Consider the following 18,801-nt stretch of genomic DNA (forward strand, 5'->3'; position numbering starts at 1 on the left):
GACACGCTGCGTTCGGGTGACATCACACGGGTATAGGGCAGTATTGACCCACTGAAAAGGGAAATCTGGACACAGACACACGGGGCGAAGCCAGGTGACAAGGAAGGCCAAGAGAGCGGGGTGGCACCTGATTAAGCCAAGGAACACCAAAGATGGCCAGTGACCCCCCCAGAAGCCGGAGAGCCTGTGGCACATTCTCCCTCGGGGCCTCAGAAACAACCAGCTCTGATCGAGTCCTTGAGGTTGGACCTCTAGGCCCCAGAAGTGTGAGGCGATACGTTCACAGTAGTTCAAGGCCCCGGTTTGTGGTGCTTTGCTGGTGCAAGCCCTAGGAAACGATCACTCTGTGCGTGTGTGTGTGTGCGTGTGTGTGTGTGTGTGTGTGTGTGTGTGTAGGAAAAGTTTTACTAAGAAGCGTAACAAGCTGATAATGGGGAATATGGTGGATGCGTGGCGGCCTTAACTACACAGACTTTACTTCGGATTTCCACGTTATTTGCATCGTAAGATTAATTTCAAAAACAAAGAAGCTTAAGCCATCCTTAATGGATCTTGTACTTCCAGGTCTGCAGGTTGGGATTCTCTTCCTGGCCTCCGACGACACAAATTTCCCGATGAAACGCAGAAATGGAGGCAAAGAAAGGAACGCACGCAATTTACGACTTTCGGCAGCCATGGTTGCTGGTTCCCACCCCCCCCCCCCCCCCCCCCCCCCCCCCCGAGAGCTGGGTATTGAGAGGCCTTTACGTTGCTAAGAAAAAGCAAGGGGGCGCGCCTGGCTGGCTCTGGCGGTGGAGCGCGCGCCTCTTGATCCCGAGGTCGTGAGTTCAAGCCCCCAGGTTGGGTGTGGAGGCTACTCAAAAAAAAGAAAAAGAAAAAACGATTCGTAATTTGGGGGCTGAAAGGATCTGCTTTTGAAATGCACGCAGGATGTCAAGTCGAATCGGATAAAGGCTGCTACTCGTATACGTCGCTTGTTGGGGGGTGTGGGGGCGTGTGGATCGCATGAAATGGACTGAATCCGTTGCAGTTTGGACTGAAGACGCTTTTGTAATTTTTTCCAGAAAACGTCCATGCCACGAGATGTTGTTGTTGTTTTTTTTCCTCGATGCCAAGGAGCTGCAAATTGCCTTCAAAATCGACCTCAAAACACTTCATTGCTTTTCGATGTACCAGAAGCCCCCCCCCCGCCCTGGATTTCCTCAGGTGGTACCTTGGGAGTGGGGACGACAGTTTCGAAGGCAACGCCAGGTCACTCAAGCCCAAGGGGGCGGGGCTTGGAGGGCGCGGCTTCCCCCGCCTTCCAGCGTGGACTTGTCACCTGGATTGTTTCCAGCCGAGGGGGCGAGAGGCAAGGGTGACCGACGAAGCAACAGCAGGGGCTGGATGGAGTCCGGGTCTGTCAAAATTCCAGGGCGCGGTCATCTTCCTCGACCCTGGGCTGCCTCGTAGGAAAACAGGTTTACTGAGATTTCATTCACGTGCCATAGAATGCATCCATTTAAGGGGTGCAATTCCGTAGTTTTTGGTATATTTATAGCTATGCAACCAGCACTGCGGGCTAATCTTAGAACATTTTGATCACGCCCGAAGAAACTCCGCGCCCATGAAGCAGTCTCTCCCCACTCGCCCTCCCCACTCGTTCCCCAGCCCCAGGCAACCACTCACTTCCCGTCTCTGTGAATCTGCCTGTTCTGGACATTCCGTATGAATGGGGCCACACACTTGTGGCCTTTTGTGGCTGGCGTCTTTCACATCAGGTTTTCAAAGTTCACCCTTGTAGCGTGAGTCAGCAATTCCTTTTTATGGCTGCTAATAGTCTCTTGAACGAAGGGACCACATTTTGTCTATTTACCCATTTGATGGGACACGTGGGCTGTTTCTACCTCTCGGCTGCTGTGAATCATGCTGCCGTGAACATCCGCGTACACGTGTTTTCGATTCTCTTGGGTGGATCCCTAAGAATGGGGCTTCCGGATCGCGTGGGACCTTCATGTTTATTTAGTGTTTCGAGGCGTTGCCAGGCTGTTTTCCAAGCGCTTGCAATTTTCTGCATTCACTCCTTTGTGTCTTCAGCAAGTATGTAGCGAGCAGCCCATAGGGGCACTGCCTAGGGGTTGGAAGCGTTAAAAACCACCTGCCCCTGGGGCGCCTGGGTGGCTCAGTCGGTTGAGCATCCGACTTCGGCTCAGGTCACGATCTCAAGGTCCGTGAGTTCGAGCCCCGCGTCGGGATCTGGGCTGATGGCCCAGAGCCTGGAGCCTGCTTCCGATTCTGTGTCTCCCTCTCTCTCTGCCCCTCCCCCGTTCATGCTCTGTCTCTCTCTGTCTCAAAAATAAATAAACGTTAAAAAAAAAAACAAACCACCTGCCCCTAAAAGAGCCACTTAGGTCAAGACACGACGTGCAGCTTCATACCTAACCTAACAGCACTTTCAACTGCCCCCCCAGAAACGTTAAGTCTTAAAGGATCAGTCGGGAACTTTCTCATAAGCACCAAGTAGGTAATTTGTCTCCTGGGCCCTCTGCACCTCAAAGAATGAGATAATCTGCATAATAAGACTTCCTGCTTAGAGAAGTGACCTTGCGTGGAACAATCCTTTCTTCAACGTGTTTTTTTTTTTTTTTTTTTTTTTTTTTTTTATTTATTTATTTTTGGGACAGAGAGAGACAGAGCATGAACGGGGGAGGGGCAGAGAGAGAGGGAGACACAGAATCGGAAACAGGCTCCAGGCTCGGAGCCATCAACCCAGAGCCTGACGCGGGGCTCGAACTCACGGACCGCGAGATCGTGACCTGGCTGAAGTCGGACGCTTAACCGACTGCGCCACCCAGGCGCCCCACAATCCTTTCTTTTCTTCTGCTAAGAACCTCCTTGCCCCACCCTGCTTCCCATAGAAACCTTCCATTTTGTACAACTCTTTGAGCCCCATTCGCGAATCCTTTAATAAAGCCAATTAGCTCTTCAAATTCATCCCGTTCAATTTTTGTTCTTCAGGGGCCCCTGGCTGGCTCAGTCATAGAGCAGGTGACTCTTGATCTCCGGGTGGTGAGTTCGAGCCCCACACTGGGGGTAGACATTACTTAGATAAGTAAATAAAGCTTAATTTTTTTTTTTTCTTTTGTTGTTGTGCTGTAGCAAACAAACGTGTGGAGAAAAAATAAGACAGGGTGTACGGGGGAAACCTCATTGAGAAGGTGACATTTTAGCAAAGACCTGAAGGAGATCAAGCCGTGAGCCTGGCGGATAACCTGGAGGAAGGGCACAGCAGGTGCAAAGGCCCAGAGGTGGGAATGAGTGAAACGGACATGTCTGTGTTTGAGGAGCAGCAAGGAGGCCGACGGAGGAGGCGGATGACGGCAGGGAGGTGATGTGGGCAAGGTGTGTGAGGTCTGATAGGACGTGGTGCACAACCAGTGACCCCAACTGTCATCGCGGGAGTAGGGCAGTCCCAGGCAGACCATAAGACCACGCTGCCGCCTGGGGGCCCCCAAAATCCCAGAGCAGAGGCTCCTGCCCCTCCATGTTAACTTGCAGCCTTCCCGTCCCAGCCTCCTGGTCCTAACCATCGTGCAAGGTCCCCATCGCACAGGAGGGAAAGCCGCGCACGTCCCCGGGAGGCGGGGAGAGCAGCCTCTGCTGGCTCAGGGCAGGACGAGGCACAGCTGGACTCCGGAGGCCCTAAGTTCAGGGAACGGAAAGCTGACTTGCCCGCCAGGTTTGCAAGACACTGAGAACAGGTCCCACCTAGTCCTGAGGCAGGGGGCTGCCGGGAAGGACCTTAACCCTTTCCCTAGCAACCTGCCGCTGTCTCCATGACAACTAGGGAGGGGCCCGATCTGGCCCGGCAGGTCCGGGATCCCGCAGGGGCGGGGAGTCTCGCCTTCCCCGGGAGAGGAGGAACCCGAGCCGCGCCTACTAGCCCTTTAAGGGGCTCCGCCCTGCGAGGCCTCAAAGCGCCCTGATTGGCCCCGAGAGCGGCCGAGCGCAGCCGAACTTGACGCACCCGCCCGCAGCCTTCCCTCTCCACCTCCCACGCGGCCCGGCGGCTACCCCAGCCAATCGCCGACCGGCGCGCCAACCCTCATCTGCATGGTCACACCCCAGGGAAAGACCGCACCCAATCCGACAACTCGAAGAGGCGGCATTAGCATGCCCGAGGCGGGGCGAGCGGCAGGGGCGGGCTCGGGGCGGTTGGTTGGAGCGTCGTAGCAGCGGAGAGGTCCGGGAAAGTTTCTTTGGAGGTAAAAACAGCCGCGGAACTCTGGGCCCTGCGAGGGGGTGGGGGCGCGGGGATCCTGGGGCTGGGGAGAGGCCCCCCCCCGGCCTGGAGGAGGGTGGGCCCGGGCCTTCCGGGGGACCATCGCCCAACAAAGGATCCCCGGGGCGCCCGCCCTCGAGGGCCTCCCCGCCCCTGGATCCGGCCCCCCCCACCAAACGCCCCGGGCCCGGCATTCCGGGGGGGCTCCCCCGCCGTCGGCGACTCGGGCGCCCCTCACTCAGCCACGCGTCTGCCTTCCAGGTGGGGCCGGGAGCGGCCATGTCCCACGGCTCCAAGCAGCCCGGCGCGGCCGCCGCGTGAGTGCGACATCCCCTCCCCCAGCCCACTCGGGGCTGCAGCCCAGCCCCCGCCCGCCCTGTCGGAACTCCTGGACCCCCGTCCCCCAGGGTCTTGACTCCCCCCACACACACCCGGGTCAGGACCTCCCCGGTGGGTCCCCGCCGGCCTCTTCCCCCACCCACCCCTGCCACTCCCCGGCCCAGCCCCTCCCAGGGGTCTCTGCCGCCCCTCTTGTGCTCCTGCCCCGTCCCGCGAATAATGACCCCGTCGGACGCCTGCCCCCAGGACTCAGGCCCCCTCAGTGCCAGCTCCGCGGTCGGGGGTGGAGGTGAGGGTGGGGGTGACCCTGGCGTCCCGTGGCTCCAGGCCGGCGGGCGGCAAGGCTCCGGGACAGCACGGGGGCTTCGTGGTGGCTGTCAAGCAAGAGCGCGGCGAGGGCCCCCGGGCCGGCGAGAAGGGGTCCCACGAAGAGGAGGTGAGAGTCCCTGCACCGTGTTGGGGGGGAGGCCCTGGGTCTCGCCCACCGCCTGGAAGCTCCACCCCGGGCCAGATTTGAATTCGCTGTGGCTCCGCCCACAGCCCAGATTTTCCTCGCGGATCTGAGACCCCCCGCCCCGTGCCGCATGCCGCGCCCCCAAGGGGGATCCTCAGTCGCTAGGTCCGGGCCCCGCCCATCGCCCAATACTGCCCTGTGGGAGGCACCTTCCCATCGTCCTATGGGCCTTTGCTCCAGCACAGAAGCCACGCCCAGGCCAGAGACCACACCCACAAGCCCGCCCCATCCCTGGGCCGAACCCCGTTGCAGATGCCACGTGCCCCGCCCCTCCGATCCCTCACCCCCGGCCGGCGCTCCCCGAACCCCCCCCCCCCTCCCCGCCTCTCCCAAACCTGACCCTTCACCGGGCCATACCTCCAGGCCCTCGCTCCTTGGATAGGCCCATCCCTCTAGCCCTGCCCCAGCCCTCCAGGCCCCTCCCAACGGCGCGGTGCGGTTCTGCAGCCGGTGAAGAAGCGCGGGTGGCCCAAGGGCAAGAAGCGAAAGAAGATACTGCCGAATGGGCCCAAGGCACCAGTCACCGGCTACGTGCGCTTCCTGAACGAGCGGCGCGAGCAGATCCGCACCCGCCACCCGGATCTGCCCTTTCCCGAGATCACCAAGATGCTGGGTGCCGAGTGGAGCAAGCTGCAGCCTGCAGAGAAGCAGGTGGGGACGGCGGGGGGCGGCGGAGGGGGCTGGCCCAGGACCACTGACCTTCACCCCGACCCGCTGGACACTGCTGAAGCCACCCCCGCCCCCAAAAGGACCCTTGCTTTGTTGGGCCCTTGCTTCTGCCTGAGAGTTGACCACCCATGAGCTCTCCCCAGCATGCTGAAGCGAGCAGGGGAGGGTGGCAAGAAGAGACGTAAAGTCAATAACTAACGTGGATATGTCTAAAGAAGCAGGGGTGGGGGCTGAGGTCTTACGCGATACTTCCGAACTTCAAATCCTGGTAATTAACTGAAAGTTGCAACAACATCCCGGGAACAAAAAGCACCACTGGTTTGCACCGTCTAAGTGGGATTTCCACCAGCAGAATGGGTTCGGGAGGGCAGTCCAGCCCACGGATGGGAGCCTGTGGTCAGAAGGCAGGGAGTGGTTTATAGAGGCGGGAGTCTGGGGGGAGGAGGGAGGTCTCTGAGCAGCAGGCTGAGAAGCCAGGTTTTCCCTGGAAAGGCGGGCGGTAGGGAGCTAGGGGCAGGTTGGGCACCGTGAGCTGAGTGGTGGGGATGGCTGTGGCCTTGGAGGCCTGCCGCCTGTGCCCCTGGGCCCGGCCGAGCCTCCTACCGCGCCCCTACCGAGCCCCCCCTCCCCCCCAGCGGTACCTGGATGAGGCTGAGCGGGAGAAGCAACAGTACATGAAGGAGCTGCGCGCCTACCAGCAGTCAGAAGCCTACAAGATGTGCACGGAGAAGCTTCAGGAAAAGAAGATCAAGAAAGGTGCGAGGGGACCCAGCCCCCCAGGCAGCTGGGTCCGGGCTCTGAGCCAGGCCACCCGGGCAGACCGCCCCGCCCTCCATGGGGCTCTCGTCCCATCAAGACGAGAGGCCCCCTAACCAGACAGCTGTGAGTGAGCAGGGCCGGGCGATGCGGACGTGGGGGTGCGCAGACACTGGGGGGCCCAGGCAGGAGCCTGTCCCAGGATGAGTAAGGCTAACACGGGGAGGGGAGGAGGGTATCCCAGGCAGGGGGGGTCGGCACTTGCAAAGCAATGCGGGGGGTCCGAAGAGACCTGCCAGGCTGATCCTGCCCTCCTCCCTCCCCAACTAGAAGACTCGGGCTCTGGGCTCATGAATACCCTCTTGAACGGACACAAGGTAAGTGCCCCTCCTCCAAGGACAGTGCCTGGGCAAGAAAGGTCTGGAGGTCTTTAGACCCCTGGGTGAGCCAGAACCAACCTCACACTCACCGGAGGAAGCGAGTGTCCCGCCTCCAGGCAGAGGTGGGACAGCCACATCCTGGGAATGTTGTTACCCAGATGGCCAGAGGAATCCCTCCCAAGCTTCAGGGACGTCCCAGAGGGGTTTTGGCTGCCCTCTCCCCCAAAATCGTCACCTTGTCCTGTCATCCCAGGGTGGGGACTGTGATGGCTTCTCCACCTTCGACGTCCCCATCTTCACTGAAGAGTTCTTGGACCAAAACAAAGGTGAGCACTGAGCAGGGGTTCTTGGGGAAGGGGGTGTTGGGAGAGTGGGTGGGCCCAGGCGGGAGGTAGCAGGCCCCCGGGGAGGGGGGGGGGGCGGGAATTTACCTCTCCAAGCCTAGGTGCCTACGTCCCGCAGCCCCCACCCCCGGAGCTGAGGTGTGGGGCTGGAGGCAGAGCAGTGACAGACGGCCAGGCAGGGGGACACAGCTAAGGCAAAGGCCCGGCAGAGGGAAGGGAGGTAGCGCCAGGCTCTGATCCGGCTCCCCCACGCCGCAGCGCGGGAGGCAGAGCTGCGGCGCCTGCGCAAGATGAACGTGGCCTTCGAGGAGCAGAACGCCGTGCTGCAGAGGCACACGCAGAGCATGAGCAGCGCGCGCGAGCGCCTGGAGCAAGAGCTGGCGCTGGAGGAGCGGCGGACGCTGGCGCTGCAGCAGCAGCTCCAGGCCGTGCGCCAGGCGCTCACCGCCAGCTTCGCCTCGCTGCCTGTGCCGGGTGCGGAGGCCCCGCCCCCGCCCCGCCCCGGCCCCGCCGGGCCGCCCAGCCCACACCCTCTGTCTTCCGAGCTCCGCCCCGCCGGCCCACGCCCTCTATCTTCCGAGCTCCGCCCCGCCGGCACCACCTCCTGGCCCCGCCCCCGCCGGCCCACCTGGCCCACACCGTTTATCTTCCGAACCCCGCCCCGCCGGCCCCACCCCCTGGTCCCACTGGCACCGCCCCCAGCTGCTTCGGGCCTGGAGCCCCGCCCCCGCGACCCGCCAACCCCGCCCCCGGCCGTCCAACTCCGGCTCCGAAGGACCCCTCCCCTTCCCGAGCAAAGCCCGCGCCCACCGCCCCCCTTCCTCTCTGGCCTTCCACGCTCTGGCCTGAGTCGACCTCGGTTACCTCCTCGCCAATTTGTCCCCGCCTCCCCCACCGCGACCTCGCCCCCACCACTTTCCATTTTCTGACCCCTTCCGTCAGCCGACCTGGATCTTTCTGGGTCTAGACGTCTTGATCCCCCACCCGACCCCACTGACGCGCCGCGCCTTTGGCCCCCTCCCCGGGACCCTGCCCTTGCAGACCCACCCCCCCCATTCTCTGACCTCCGCTTCCGGGGATCCCCGCCTGCGTGGACTGCCGCGCTGGGCTCCCGTGACCCGTCCCTTCTCTCCAGGCACGGGCGAGACGCCCACTCTCGGCACCCTGGACTTCTACATGGCTCGGCTGCACGGCGCCATCGAGCGCGACCCCGCCCAGCACGAGAAGCTCATCGTCCGCATCAAGGAGATCCTGGCCCAGGTCGCCAGGTGTGTGCCGGGGCGAGTCCCGGGGCTCTGCTCAGTCCGGGGGGGGGGGGGGGGCTGTCCGGCCTGGGGCTTGGGGGGCTGCCTGGGGCTAGACGTGCTTGGCGGGCCCCGTGGAAATGACTGGATCTCACCCTCCACCGTGGTTCCCGGAGTCTGTGGGCGCTGCCGGGTGGGATCCGGCCGTGGGATCTAATTCCGAGGCCACCGCCCACAAGGGAAGCTACCAGGTGGGGCTTGTTCGATGCAGGGGGCCGGTGGTCGGACCACTGTGGGGCGCTGATGAGGCCGGGTGGCTAATTCACACTGCCGGGTGGGATGTGCCCGTCCCTCTTGGCCAATGAGATCCACTGTGGGGTGGGGGAGGGGGGCCTAGGACTTCCTACAGCCGCGCTGCTCGGTGGGCTTTTCTGGGTGGCTCCCGGGGGCCTGGATTAGGTGGGATCGACCCCAGGCCCCCTTCGTGGCATCTGTTTGGAAGTGCTGAGGGTTGGCGGCTGGCCTGTAGTGACCCCTGGGATGGGAGTCGGGGCTGTTAAATGGTGGGGGTCCCCATCACGAGTCCCCCCCCCCCCTCCTCTTTCCCGGCACAGCGAGCACCTATGAGGGTATCCGCCGCCCCATGGATCCAGAGAAGACCAAGCTCTGGTCACGGCCCCTTCTCCCCACCATGGAGGAGGATTGGGGGTCCACCTTTTGGGGCCGTGCCCAATCCTGCACCTTGGGGGCTCCAGCCCCCCTCAAATTAAATTTCTACAGCCTCCCTCTAGCTTTCAACTTCCCCAGCACCCCGAACCCAGAAAACCACCTGCTGTACGAGGCACATCTAGAACCCAGAGCCCCGAGGCCCAGCAAGGCCTGCTCACCTTGCACGTCACACTACAGGGACATGGGGACACCACACACGGGCCGCGTAGCCCAGGACACGGGGGGGGCCCACGGCAGCTTGCACATCCAATGTGGGGAGGGATGTACCTACTCTACCGGGTCTTGAGGACCGAGCCCTGGGACACAGGAGAGAGAAGAACCCACAGCTGACACACTGGGACTCCCAGCAGGTGCTCCCCACAAGCGCCCCCACGTGGGCACGCAGCAGGGACAAGCCTATACTCCAGGCGGGGCCCCCTGCCTGTCACCCCCCAGATTCCTGCACCCCAGCGCTGGGGAGGCTGGTACCGACCAGCCCTCCCTCATCCAGCTGAGGGGCCCATGTGGAGGCAGCCTCTGCCTTTGCTCAATCGGGACTTTTTAAATAAAAAAAGTGGAATTTGAATTCCAGGTTTGTGGACTTTGCATGTATGTGTGTGTTGGGGGGCAGAGGTGGGCCAGAAGACGTGGCCCCCAAGACGCCCCCGCGGCGTGTTCCGGACCTGCCCTCCCCCAGCGCCTGGCAACCCCACCGACCCACTGAACTGTCTGAATTTGCCTGTTCTGGACGTTTCTCACACATGGGGTCACGTGCTCTGCGGCCTTTTGGGTCCGGTTCCCTCCCCGAGCGTCCACAGGGCAGCGGGCCTCCTGTTCGCCGCTGAATAACATCCCGGCGTGTGGACCGAGCCCCCGGGGTTGTCCATTCACCCGCCGATGGGCATATGGGTTGTTTCCGCCCTTTGGCGGTTGTGAACCCTGCCGCGACCGTGTGCCTACGGGCGTCTGATCGCCTGCCCGCCGTCGCGCGGGGCTTCTCCCCGGGAGTCAAACTGCTGGCTCGCTGAGCGATCGTCTCCGAGACCGTTCGCGTCACGGAATATTGAAGACATCTCGAAACTTCGGGAGGAGCATTTGACAAAACACCCATATCGTGGATCGAATCGTGTTCCCTCAAAAACTATGCTGGAGCCCTAACCCCGGGCCCCGAGCACGTGACCTTATTTGGAAATAGGGTCGTTGCAGATATAATTAGTCAGGGTGAGGTCATCCTGGAGCAGGGTGGACCCCTGAGCCAATATGACTGGTGTCCTTATAAGAAGATGAAGATTCGGACACAGACTTGGGAGACAGCCACGTGACCACCGAGGCAGAAATGGGAAAAACACAGCTGCCAAAAAGCGCTGGAAAGGTCCGGCCACCACCAGAAGCTGGGGCACAGGGGAGGCCTCTGCTGAGGTCTGTGGGGGACTGGCGGGGGGCGGGGGGGGGGGGGAGAGCGTGGTCCTCGCCCATAAACTGATTTCACACTTCGGGCCCCCGGAACCGAGAGAGTACATCCCTGTTAAGCCACCCAGCTCGTGGTGCTTTGTTATGGCGGCCCCGGGAGACAGACACAAGCAGATATGTCACCTCCCCAGCCCAGGTCCCTCGTCCCACCTCCTCTTGGCCCAGGTACGCCCACCGGAATTTGCAGTCTGCCGGGCGGTTCTTGGTCTACTGTTAGCCCCTAAGTATGTCTTCCGAAAAGAAAAGAGTACCGTTTTGGGGAGGGGGGAGGGCTCCTCGGTTTTTCAAGGTTTCAGAGTGTGCAATTCTGTGGTTTCTCGTGCGTTTACAGAGTTGTGCAATCAGCAGCACGCTCTAACTCGAAAACATTTCCGTCACCCCAAAGAAACCCTGGGGCGCCTGGGTGGCTCAGTGGGTTGAGTGCCCGACCTCGGCTGGGGTCACGATCTCACTGCTGGTGAGTTTCGGGCCCCACGTCGGGCTCTGTGCCGACAGCTCCGGGCCTGGAGCCTGCTTCGGATTCTGTGTCTCGCTCTCTCTCCGCCCCTCCCCTGCTTGCGCTCTGGCTCTCCAAAGAAATAAATAAATAAAGATTAAAAAAAAAAAAAAAGAAAAAAGAAACCCTGTACCCCTCAGCAGTCACCACCCCCCTCCCACCTCCCACAGGCCCTGGCAGAAACGAGTCCACTTTCTGCCTGTGGATTTGTCTGTTGTGGTCATTTCACGTAAATGGAATCACACACCATGCGGCCTTTTGTGCCTGGTTCTCTCACTGAGTGTTGTGAGGTTGTTGTTGTTTTTAATTGTTTAAAAATGTTTTATTCTTTTAATTATTTTTTAACGTTTATTTTCGAGAGAGAGAGAAACAGACAGAATGTGAGCGGGGGAGGGGCAGAGAGCGAGGGAGACAGAATCCAGAACGGGCTCCAGGCTCCGAGCTGTCAGCACAGAGCCCCGCACGGGGCTCGAACCCGGGAACCGTGAGATCATGACCTGAGCCAAAGCCAGACGCTCAGCCGACTGAGCCACCCGGGCGCCCCTCTTTCCCTCCTTTTCCACCTGTAACCTGGAGGTCCCTTCATTTCCTCGCCAAAGACTGCTTGAAGGCCTGCTGCGGGCCAGGCACTGGGCACCCGGGATATGGCCGGGAAGAGAGAGGTCAGAGCAGCCGGCCTCCCGTAGCTGACGCTCCAGTTGTGGGGACGGCCAGCTGGTGTGTCAGCTGGTGCTCAGCACCAGGGGGAAGAATCTGGGGAAAGAGATTGAGAGGTGGAAGGAGGAGGCAATATTTGATCAAGTGGCAGAGGAAGGTGAGGGGGGGGGAACCAGTGGGTGACTGAGAGATGGCATTCCAGGCAGTAGGAACAGCGTGTGCAAAGGCCCCGGGGTAGGATGGGCCTGGCCCATTAGAGGAAAGGCGGGGGGGGGGGGGGGGGGGGGGGGGGGGGGCCCTTTTGGCGGGTGCGTTGTGAGGAGGGGGAGACGGGGAGGAGGGGAGGGCGGGAAGGAGTTGGGGCCGGTCCTGCAGGGCCTTGTGGGCCTCTGGAAGGACTTGGGCTTCTACCCCAGGGGAGGACGGGGCCCTGGGGGGCCGTGGCTGAGCGGGGACGGGAGGTGGCTGAGGTTATCCAAGGGTTTGTCTTCCCCCACCTTGTAGGAAGAATTAAATGAGTGCGCCTGGCAGAGACTGGGCGCTCGGCACGCTCCCTGGTGATCCGGGTCCCCCACCCCCACCCCCACCCCCGGGAGCGCACAGCTGGCCCTGGCAGGGCCCGGACACCCGGGGCCGCCCCCACCTCGCACCCCGCGGTGTCGCCTTCCCGGGCGGCTCGGATTCCCGGATCCCCTTACCCCAGCGGCTCGGCTGTCGGGCCCCGGGCCGGGGGAGGGGGAGGCTGCAGGAAGCAGCGGATCCGGCGGCGGCTGTGGCCCGGGTGGCCGAGCTCCGGCCATGGAGAGCGCAGCGGCCCCTGAGGCCCGGGGCGCCGAGGCCCCGCGCCCGCCCGCGCCCCCGCCGTCGCCCGCCGAGCCCCCAGCCGCGCCCCGCGCCCGCCCGCGCCTGGTTTTCCGCACGCAGCTGGCGCACGGCAGCCCCACGGGCAGGATCGAGGGCTTCACCAACGTCCGCGAGCTCTACGCCAAGATCGCCGAGGCCTTCGGGATCGCGCCCACCGAGGTGAGGACGCCGCAGCCCCGGGGCCAGCGCCCCACCCGTCTGACCGGGGGGGGGGGGGGGGGGCGGAGAGGGGTGGGGTCCGGACCCCCGGCCCGGGGGGCCCCGGCTCGCCTCCTCCCCCGATGGAGGGGAGCCGATCGCCGGGTCTCAGAGACGCATCTCCCAGATCCTGGGGTGCCCAGGCTCCAGGGACCCTCTTCCGTTCAAAGCCCTGCGCAGAGCCCGCCCTGCGCAAAAACAATGAGCATGTTTTAGGGTGAGCGGCTCCTTTAGATTGTCCGGGAGCCCACGCCGCCGAACCAGCCCGCAGCGACCCCAGCCCTCGGGTAAGCGCCTCTGTGGTCCCTGGGCGCGCGGCTGGGGACCGGGGTTCCAGGAGGCCGCGGGGCTCAGGGGCTGGGCGGCAGGGCGGTGCGGCTCGTAGCCCCCAGGGGGCGCCGGCAGATTCAGAATCGCCTGAACAAGTTGGTCTGGGGTGTCCGGGCACCGACGGGGTATAACTGAACGTGTAGGGGTGAAGGAGGGCTCTCTTCCCGCGCAGGGCCTCCCTATCACCCCGTTCTGAGGATCCCACGCCCTGCCCTTTCCCGTGGACCGGGATCCCGGCGGCTGGGCGATCAGACCAGCGGCGAGCCTCTTCGTGCCTCGGTTTCCCTCTCCCGAGCGCATCCCCCTGGTTGTCCTGCGCAGACGGAGGGCGAGGAGCGCTGTCGCTAACTCTGGGCTTCCCCTCCCCTCGGGACAGATCCTCTTCTGCACCCTCAACAGCCACAAAGTAGATATGCAGAAACTCCTGGGCGGCCAGATCGGGCTGGAGGATTTCATCTTTGCCCACGTGCGCGGCGAGACCAAGGAAGTGGAGGTCACGAAGACCGAAGACGCCCTGGGGTTGACCATCACGGACAACGGGGCCGGCTACGCCTTCATTAAGGTGCCCACGCGGGGCGGGCGGCTTCCCCAGGCGCTCCGGGACCTGGGATGAGCCGCCGGCCCCCTCGGGTCTAACCGGGCTCTAGGGAGCTGGGGGCGGGGGTGTCGGTGGCTGGGGCGGCCCCGAGAGTGACTCTGGGTCCCTGCAGAGGATCAAGGAGGGCAGCATCATCAACCGGATGCAGGCCGTGTGCGTGGGCGACAGCATCGAGGCCATCAACGACCACTCCATCGTCGGCTGCCGCCACTACGAGGTGGCCAAGATGCTCCGCGAGCTGCCCAAGTCACAGCCCTTCACCCTGCGCCTGGTGCAGCCCAAGAGAGCCTTCGGTGAGGGCCCCGTGGGGTCCCGGGGGCAGGTGGGGTGGTGCTGACGAGCTCTTCCAGAAGTGGGTTGCCTGGAGGCCCGGTACACGGGAGGATGGGGGCGGGGGGGGGGGGGCGACGGGACAGGATGGAAGGTTCTAGAAGCCTCTGGTGACATGACGGGGAGCTTCCGGCACTGTGTCGGGCACAGGTAGGCAGTTTCTAGATTGTTACAGCCAGCCGAGGGGTGGAGGTGTGTGTGGGTGGGGGTGGGAAGACTGGGACGGGATGAGAGTTTCTCAACCTCAGCGCCGTGACATTTGGGCCCGATCATCCTCTGCGGTGGGGGCCGTCCTGTGCGCTGTACGATGGTGAGCAGCACCCCCCGCTTGGACCCGGCGGCCGCCAATGGCAACATCAATGTCACCTGGGGGCGGGGGAACCACCCGCCCCTACCACCAGGTTAAAAACCTGTGTTCTAGAATGTTTAGGATGGTCTGTTGAGGACTTTCTCAAGGAAGGAGCCGGATGTCAATTTCCATCCTGGCGCCCCGTCTTATTTCCTCATGGACTCCCCTCCCCCCCCACTTTTTTTTAATGTTTATTTTAGTTTTGAGAGAAAGAGCATGGGGGGGGTGGGGGGAGGGGCAGAGAGAGAGAGAGAGAGAAAGGGAGAGAGGATCCCAAGCAGGCTCCACACTGTCAGCACAGAGCCCACGAATTGCAAGATCGTGACCTGAGCCAAGAGGGAGATGCCAAGTTGGATGCTAGGCTCCCCCCACCACCTCCCCCCCACCCCGGGAGGCTCAGTCGGTTAAGCTTCTGACTCATGGTTTCGGATCAGGTCATAATCTCGCCGCGGTTTCATGAGTTCGGGCCCTGTGTTGTGCTCTGTGCCAGGACTCTCTCTCTCTCTCTAAGTAAATACGTAAGCTTAAAAAAGAAAAAAAAAGTCAGACAACGCTTAGCTAACGGAGCCACCCAGGCGCCCCTAGAGAGACTTTTTAAAAACAGGAGAGATGGGGCGTCTGGCTGGCTCAGTCGGTGGAGGGGACGACTCTCCATCTTGGGGTCACGAGTTTGAGCCCCGTGCCGGGCAGAGAGATTTCTTTAAAAAAAAAAAAAAAAACAAAAAAAAAACACATAAAAAGACAAAAAATAAAGAGAAGGGAGATTTGGGGGAAGAAAGGATTCTCAAGCAGGGTCTCTGAAGATTCACCCATGGACGTAAAGGAGGGCTTTGAAGGATAGAAGGTTCTGGAAAGGCTCAGCGGGCAGCTTCCGAGGGATCCGCGGACGGGGATCCCGCAGAACAGATGCCCCTCCCCCACCGTGTCCCCCGCAGATATGATTGGCCAGCGGAGCAGAAGCAGCAAATGCCCCGCGGATGCAAAAGTGACCAGCGGGAGGGAGACCCTGCGACTGCGTTCCGGGGGGGCCGCCACAGTGGAGGAAGTGGTGAGTGAAGGGGACGGGAGTCTCCAGGGGCTCTTACAGCAAGCACTCCGCTGACTCAGTGCACCCTCGGGTAAGACCCTCCCCTTCGTCCAGCCTGGTCCCCGCCCCCCCCCCCCCACCTCCTGCCTCCTGCAGGATGCCCCCTGGTCGTGTGGCAGGACAATAGCGGTGACACAGAGCGCTGACTCCTGCCAAGCCCCGCTCCCCTGTCACCTGAGGGGCGGGAGCCCGTGGCTGGGCTGGAGGGACCCCGGGCTTCTGACCCTCTGCGGTGCTCCTCTGTCCGCCACCCGCCCCCCGCCCCGCCCCCCAGCCCACCGAGTTTGAGGAGGAGGCGTCCCGGAGGGTCGACGACCTGCTGGAGAGCTACATGGGCATTCGGGACCCCGAGCTGGGTAAGGGGCCAGGGTAAGCCGGGTGGACCCTGGGGGGAGGACAGCCCACAGGGAGGAGGCAGGGGCCCCAGGGAGCACCCTCACCCACCTCCCCTCCTCTCTGGCCCGCAGCGTCCACCATGGTGGACACAGCCAAGAAGACGCCGAGCGTCCAAGAGTTTGCGCGCCGTTTAGATTCCGTCTTGGGCGAGTTTGCCTTCCCGGACGAGTTTGTGGTGGAGGTGTGGGCCGCCATCGGCGAGGCCAGGGAGGCCTGCGGCTAGTCTGCCCCGGCGCTGAGCGCAGCCCCAGCCCAGAGCCCAGCCCCCTGCCGCGGCCCTCCCCGCCGGTTCCCGAAGCCCAGCCCTGCGCCAGAGCCCAGGCCAGCTCGGAGACTGGGCTCCTCTCTAGAACCCAATCCACTCCCGAGACCCTACCCAGTTCCAGAACCCAGTCCCCCTCCAGAGCCCAGGCCAGCTCTGAGACCGAGATCACCTCTAGAACCCCTACCAGTTCCGAGAACAAGCCCAGCCCTGAGGTCAAGCCTTGCTCTGGAACCAAGCTCCGTGCGGAGACCCGACCCAGCTCCAAAACCCAGCCCTCTTCTAGAACCCAAGACGGCTCCGACGCGAAGCCAAGCCCTGAAATCAAGTCAAGTTCTGGAGCCCAGCTACGTTTCAGGACACAGCCGAGCCCTGAGATCAACCCCGGTTCTGGAAGCCAGCCCGGATCTCCGACCAAGCCCTGCCATAAAACTCAACCGGACTCTGGAACTCAAGACAACCCCGTGACCCGACCGTACCCGGACACCCCGTCCAGTTCAGGGACTCTCGTTAGTTCTGGAGCCCGGGCCAGACTCAAGAAACAGCCCGGCCGCAGTGGCCACACCGGCCCAGGATTGGAAGAGGGCCCCCAAACCCAAGTCTGCTCACGAGCCCAGACGCAAGCTGAACCTCGGTCCAGACCCAGACCCCAGCCCTGCCCTAAAACCCAAGTGCCCTCAAATACCCACTCCCAACCCGGGGCCCGGTCCGGTTCCGGTGAGGAGTCCAGCTCAGAGACGGAGCCCAGTTCTACACCCCAACCTGGTGCTACAACCAGGCCCGTCTCCAGAATTCACACAAGGTCTGGAACCGCAGCCCTCCCCGAGGCAAGGCCCGCCTCCCGAGCCCAGCTCGACGCCGAGCCCCGCTCTCACGGCCGAACGCAGACCAGCTCTAGAACACCGTCGGACTCCGGGACCCAGACCGACCTCGAAGCCTGGGCAGTTTCCAGAGCTCAGTCCCGCTCAGGCACTCCACCCAGCTCTGGAGCTCAGCTCAGTTCTGGAGCACAGGGCGCGTCTGAGATCCCGTCTGGCTCCCCAGGGCGGTCTGTGGCTGAGGCCCCGCTAAGTTCCAGGATCCAGCTGAACCCCGGCATCCTACCTAGGCCTGGGACCCAGACCAATGCAGCAACAGACTTAAAGTCCACAAATCTGTCTGGCGCTGAGAGCAGACTCAGTTGCGGGACGCAGACTTGTCCAAGAGCTCGGTCGACCTCTGGGACTCAGCTCGTCTCAGAAGCCCTGCCGAGTTCTAGATGCCAGCTTCAAGCCACGGCCCAAGGCAGCTCTGGTATCGAGCTGAACTCTGGGAAGCAGACCAGCTCTGGAACTCAGCTCATCGCTAGAGCCCAGCCCAGCTCTGGGACCCAGCCCAGCTCCAGAAGCCTGATCAGTTCTAGAACCCAGCTCAGCTCTGACACCCAGCTCACTTCAGAGACCCAGCCCCGTGCAAGAATTCAGCCCAGCTCTGGAGCCCAGCTTGGCTCCAGAACTCAGTCCAGCTCGGAGACCTGGCTCAGCTCTGAGATTCAGCTCAGCTCCGAAACCCAGCTCTGTTCTAGAGCCCAGCTCAGTCCCAGGATTCAGTTCAACTCTGAGACACAGCCCAGCTCTCGAAGCCACACCAGTTCAAGAATAGAGCCCAGCTCTGGAACTCACTTCGGTTCCCGAACCCGGCCTGTTTCTGGACCCCAACCCAACTCCAGAACCCTGATCAGTTCTGGAACCCAGCTCAGTTCTGAGACCCAGCCTGCCTCAGAGACCCAGCCCCGTGCAAGAACTCAGCCCAGCTCTGGACCTTGCCTTAGTTCTAGAACCCAGCCTGTTTCGGGAACCCGCTCCAGCTCCAGGACCCAGACCAGCTCAGAGATCCAGCTCAGCTCTAAAAGTGGGCTCCACCTGCAGATCCCCGGCCTTGACCTCAGAACCCAGGCTGGTCTCACTTCTCCAGCCCCCAGAGCCCTGACTCTGGCCCCTAGCACAGTCTCTCGGCCTCAGCCCCGGCCCCATGATCTGGTACATGGAACCCAGGCCGACCCCGGCCCGAGCCAAAGCCCAGCAACTTCCTACCCGGCCCCTCAGCCACAGATCCCCTCAGCCCCCCCGAAACCAGCCCTCTTCCCCAAGCCTCGGCTCGGACCCCAGCAGTCCCCCCCACCCACCATATCTGTCTGCCCCCAGGGAGCAGTTCTGCCCCCAGGGAGCCCCTCCTGCATTCCCAGCCCCTGAATGCCTGGCTCAGGGACCTGTCCCCTCCCCCATGTTCAAGGAGTCATCAGAGCCCCTCCCCCACCAAGGGGAGCTATAGTTTGAGGAGGACATCTGTTGGCCTCCGTGGTCTCCCCCATCCTGCCTCCTGCCCCTCCCAGCCTGGGTCCCCCCTGGAAGCAGCAGGTGACCTCATTCCCCCAGCAGGTTGCAGGGGCGGGGAGGGGGGCGGGTGGCAGGGAGAGTGGAAACAGGGGCTTTAGTTTCACCGGGGCCTGGCTCTGAGAGCTGTAAGCAGATCCCAGGTCTGTGGAGTGGAAAGCTGGCAGGGGTGGGGCG

At 62.5% G+C, this 18,801-nt stretch overlaps 2 protein-coding genes across 3 annotated transcripts; both read left to right on the forward strand.

Moving 5' to 3' along the window:
• The first annotated feature begins 4,153 nt into the window (after positions 1-4,153).
• HMG20B (high mobility group 20B) lies at positions 4,154-9,810 on the forward strand. Its single transcript, XM_060629889.2, has 10 exons — positions 4,154-4,244; positions 4,523-4,578; positions 4,928-5,036; positions 5,562-5,765; positions 6,419-6,539; positions 6,870-6,916; positions 7,173-7,245; positions 7,522-7,737; positions 8,399-8,531; positions 9,122-9,810. Exons 2-10 carry the CDS (start codon positions 4,541-4,543, stop codon positions 9,132-9,134), a joined length of 954 nt encoding a protein of 317 aa, XP_060485872.1. The 5' UTR covers positions 4,154-4,244; positions 4,523-4,540; the 3' UTR covers positions 9,135-9,810.
• Positions 9,811-12,456: 2,646 nt separating this feature from the next.
• GIPC3 (GIPC PDZ domain containing family member 3) lies at positions 12,457-18,788 on the forward strand. Of its 2 annotated transcripts, none has more exons than XM_078443630.2 (6): positions 12,457-12,861; positions 13,607-13,792; positions 13,941-14,121; positions 15,443-15,555; positions 15,869-15,950; positions 16,062-16,326. In XM_078443630.2, exons 1-6 carry the CDS (start codon positions 12,637-12,639, stop codon positions 16,211-16,213), a joined length of 939 nt encoding a protein of 312 aa, XP_078299756.1. In that variant the 5' UTR covers positions 12,457-12,636; the 3' UTR covers positions 16,214-16,326. The 2 variants fall into 2 exon arrangements, with proteins under 2 accessions (XP_078299756.1, XP_078299755.2); XM_078443629.2 differs by having other exon boundaries at positions 12,459-12,861; positions 15,869-15,963; positions 16,062-18,788.
• The last annotated feature ends 13 nt before the right edge of the window (positions 18,789-18,801 follow it).

Source organism: Panthera onca, chromosome A2 (assembly GCF_046562875.1).
Source record: "Panthera onca isolate mPanOnc1 chromosome A2, mPanOnc1 haplotype 2, whole genome shotgun sequence".
NCBI lineage: Eukaryota > Metazoa > Chordata > Mammalia > Carnivora > Felidae > Panthera > Panthera onca.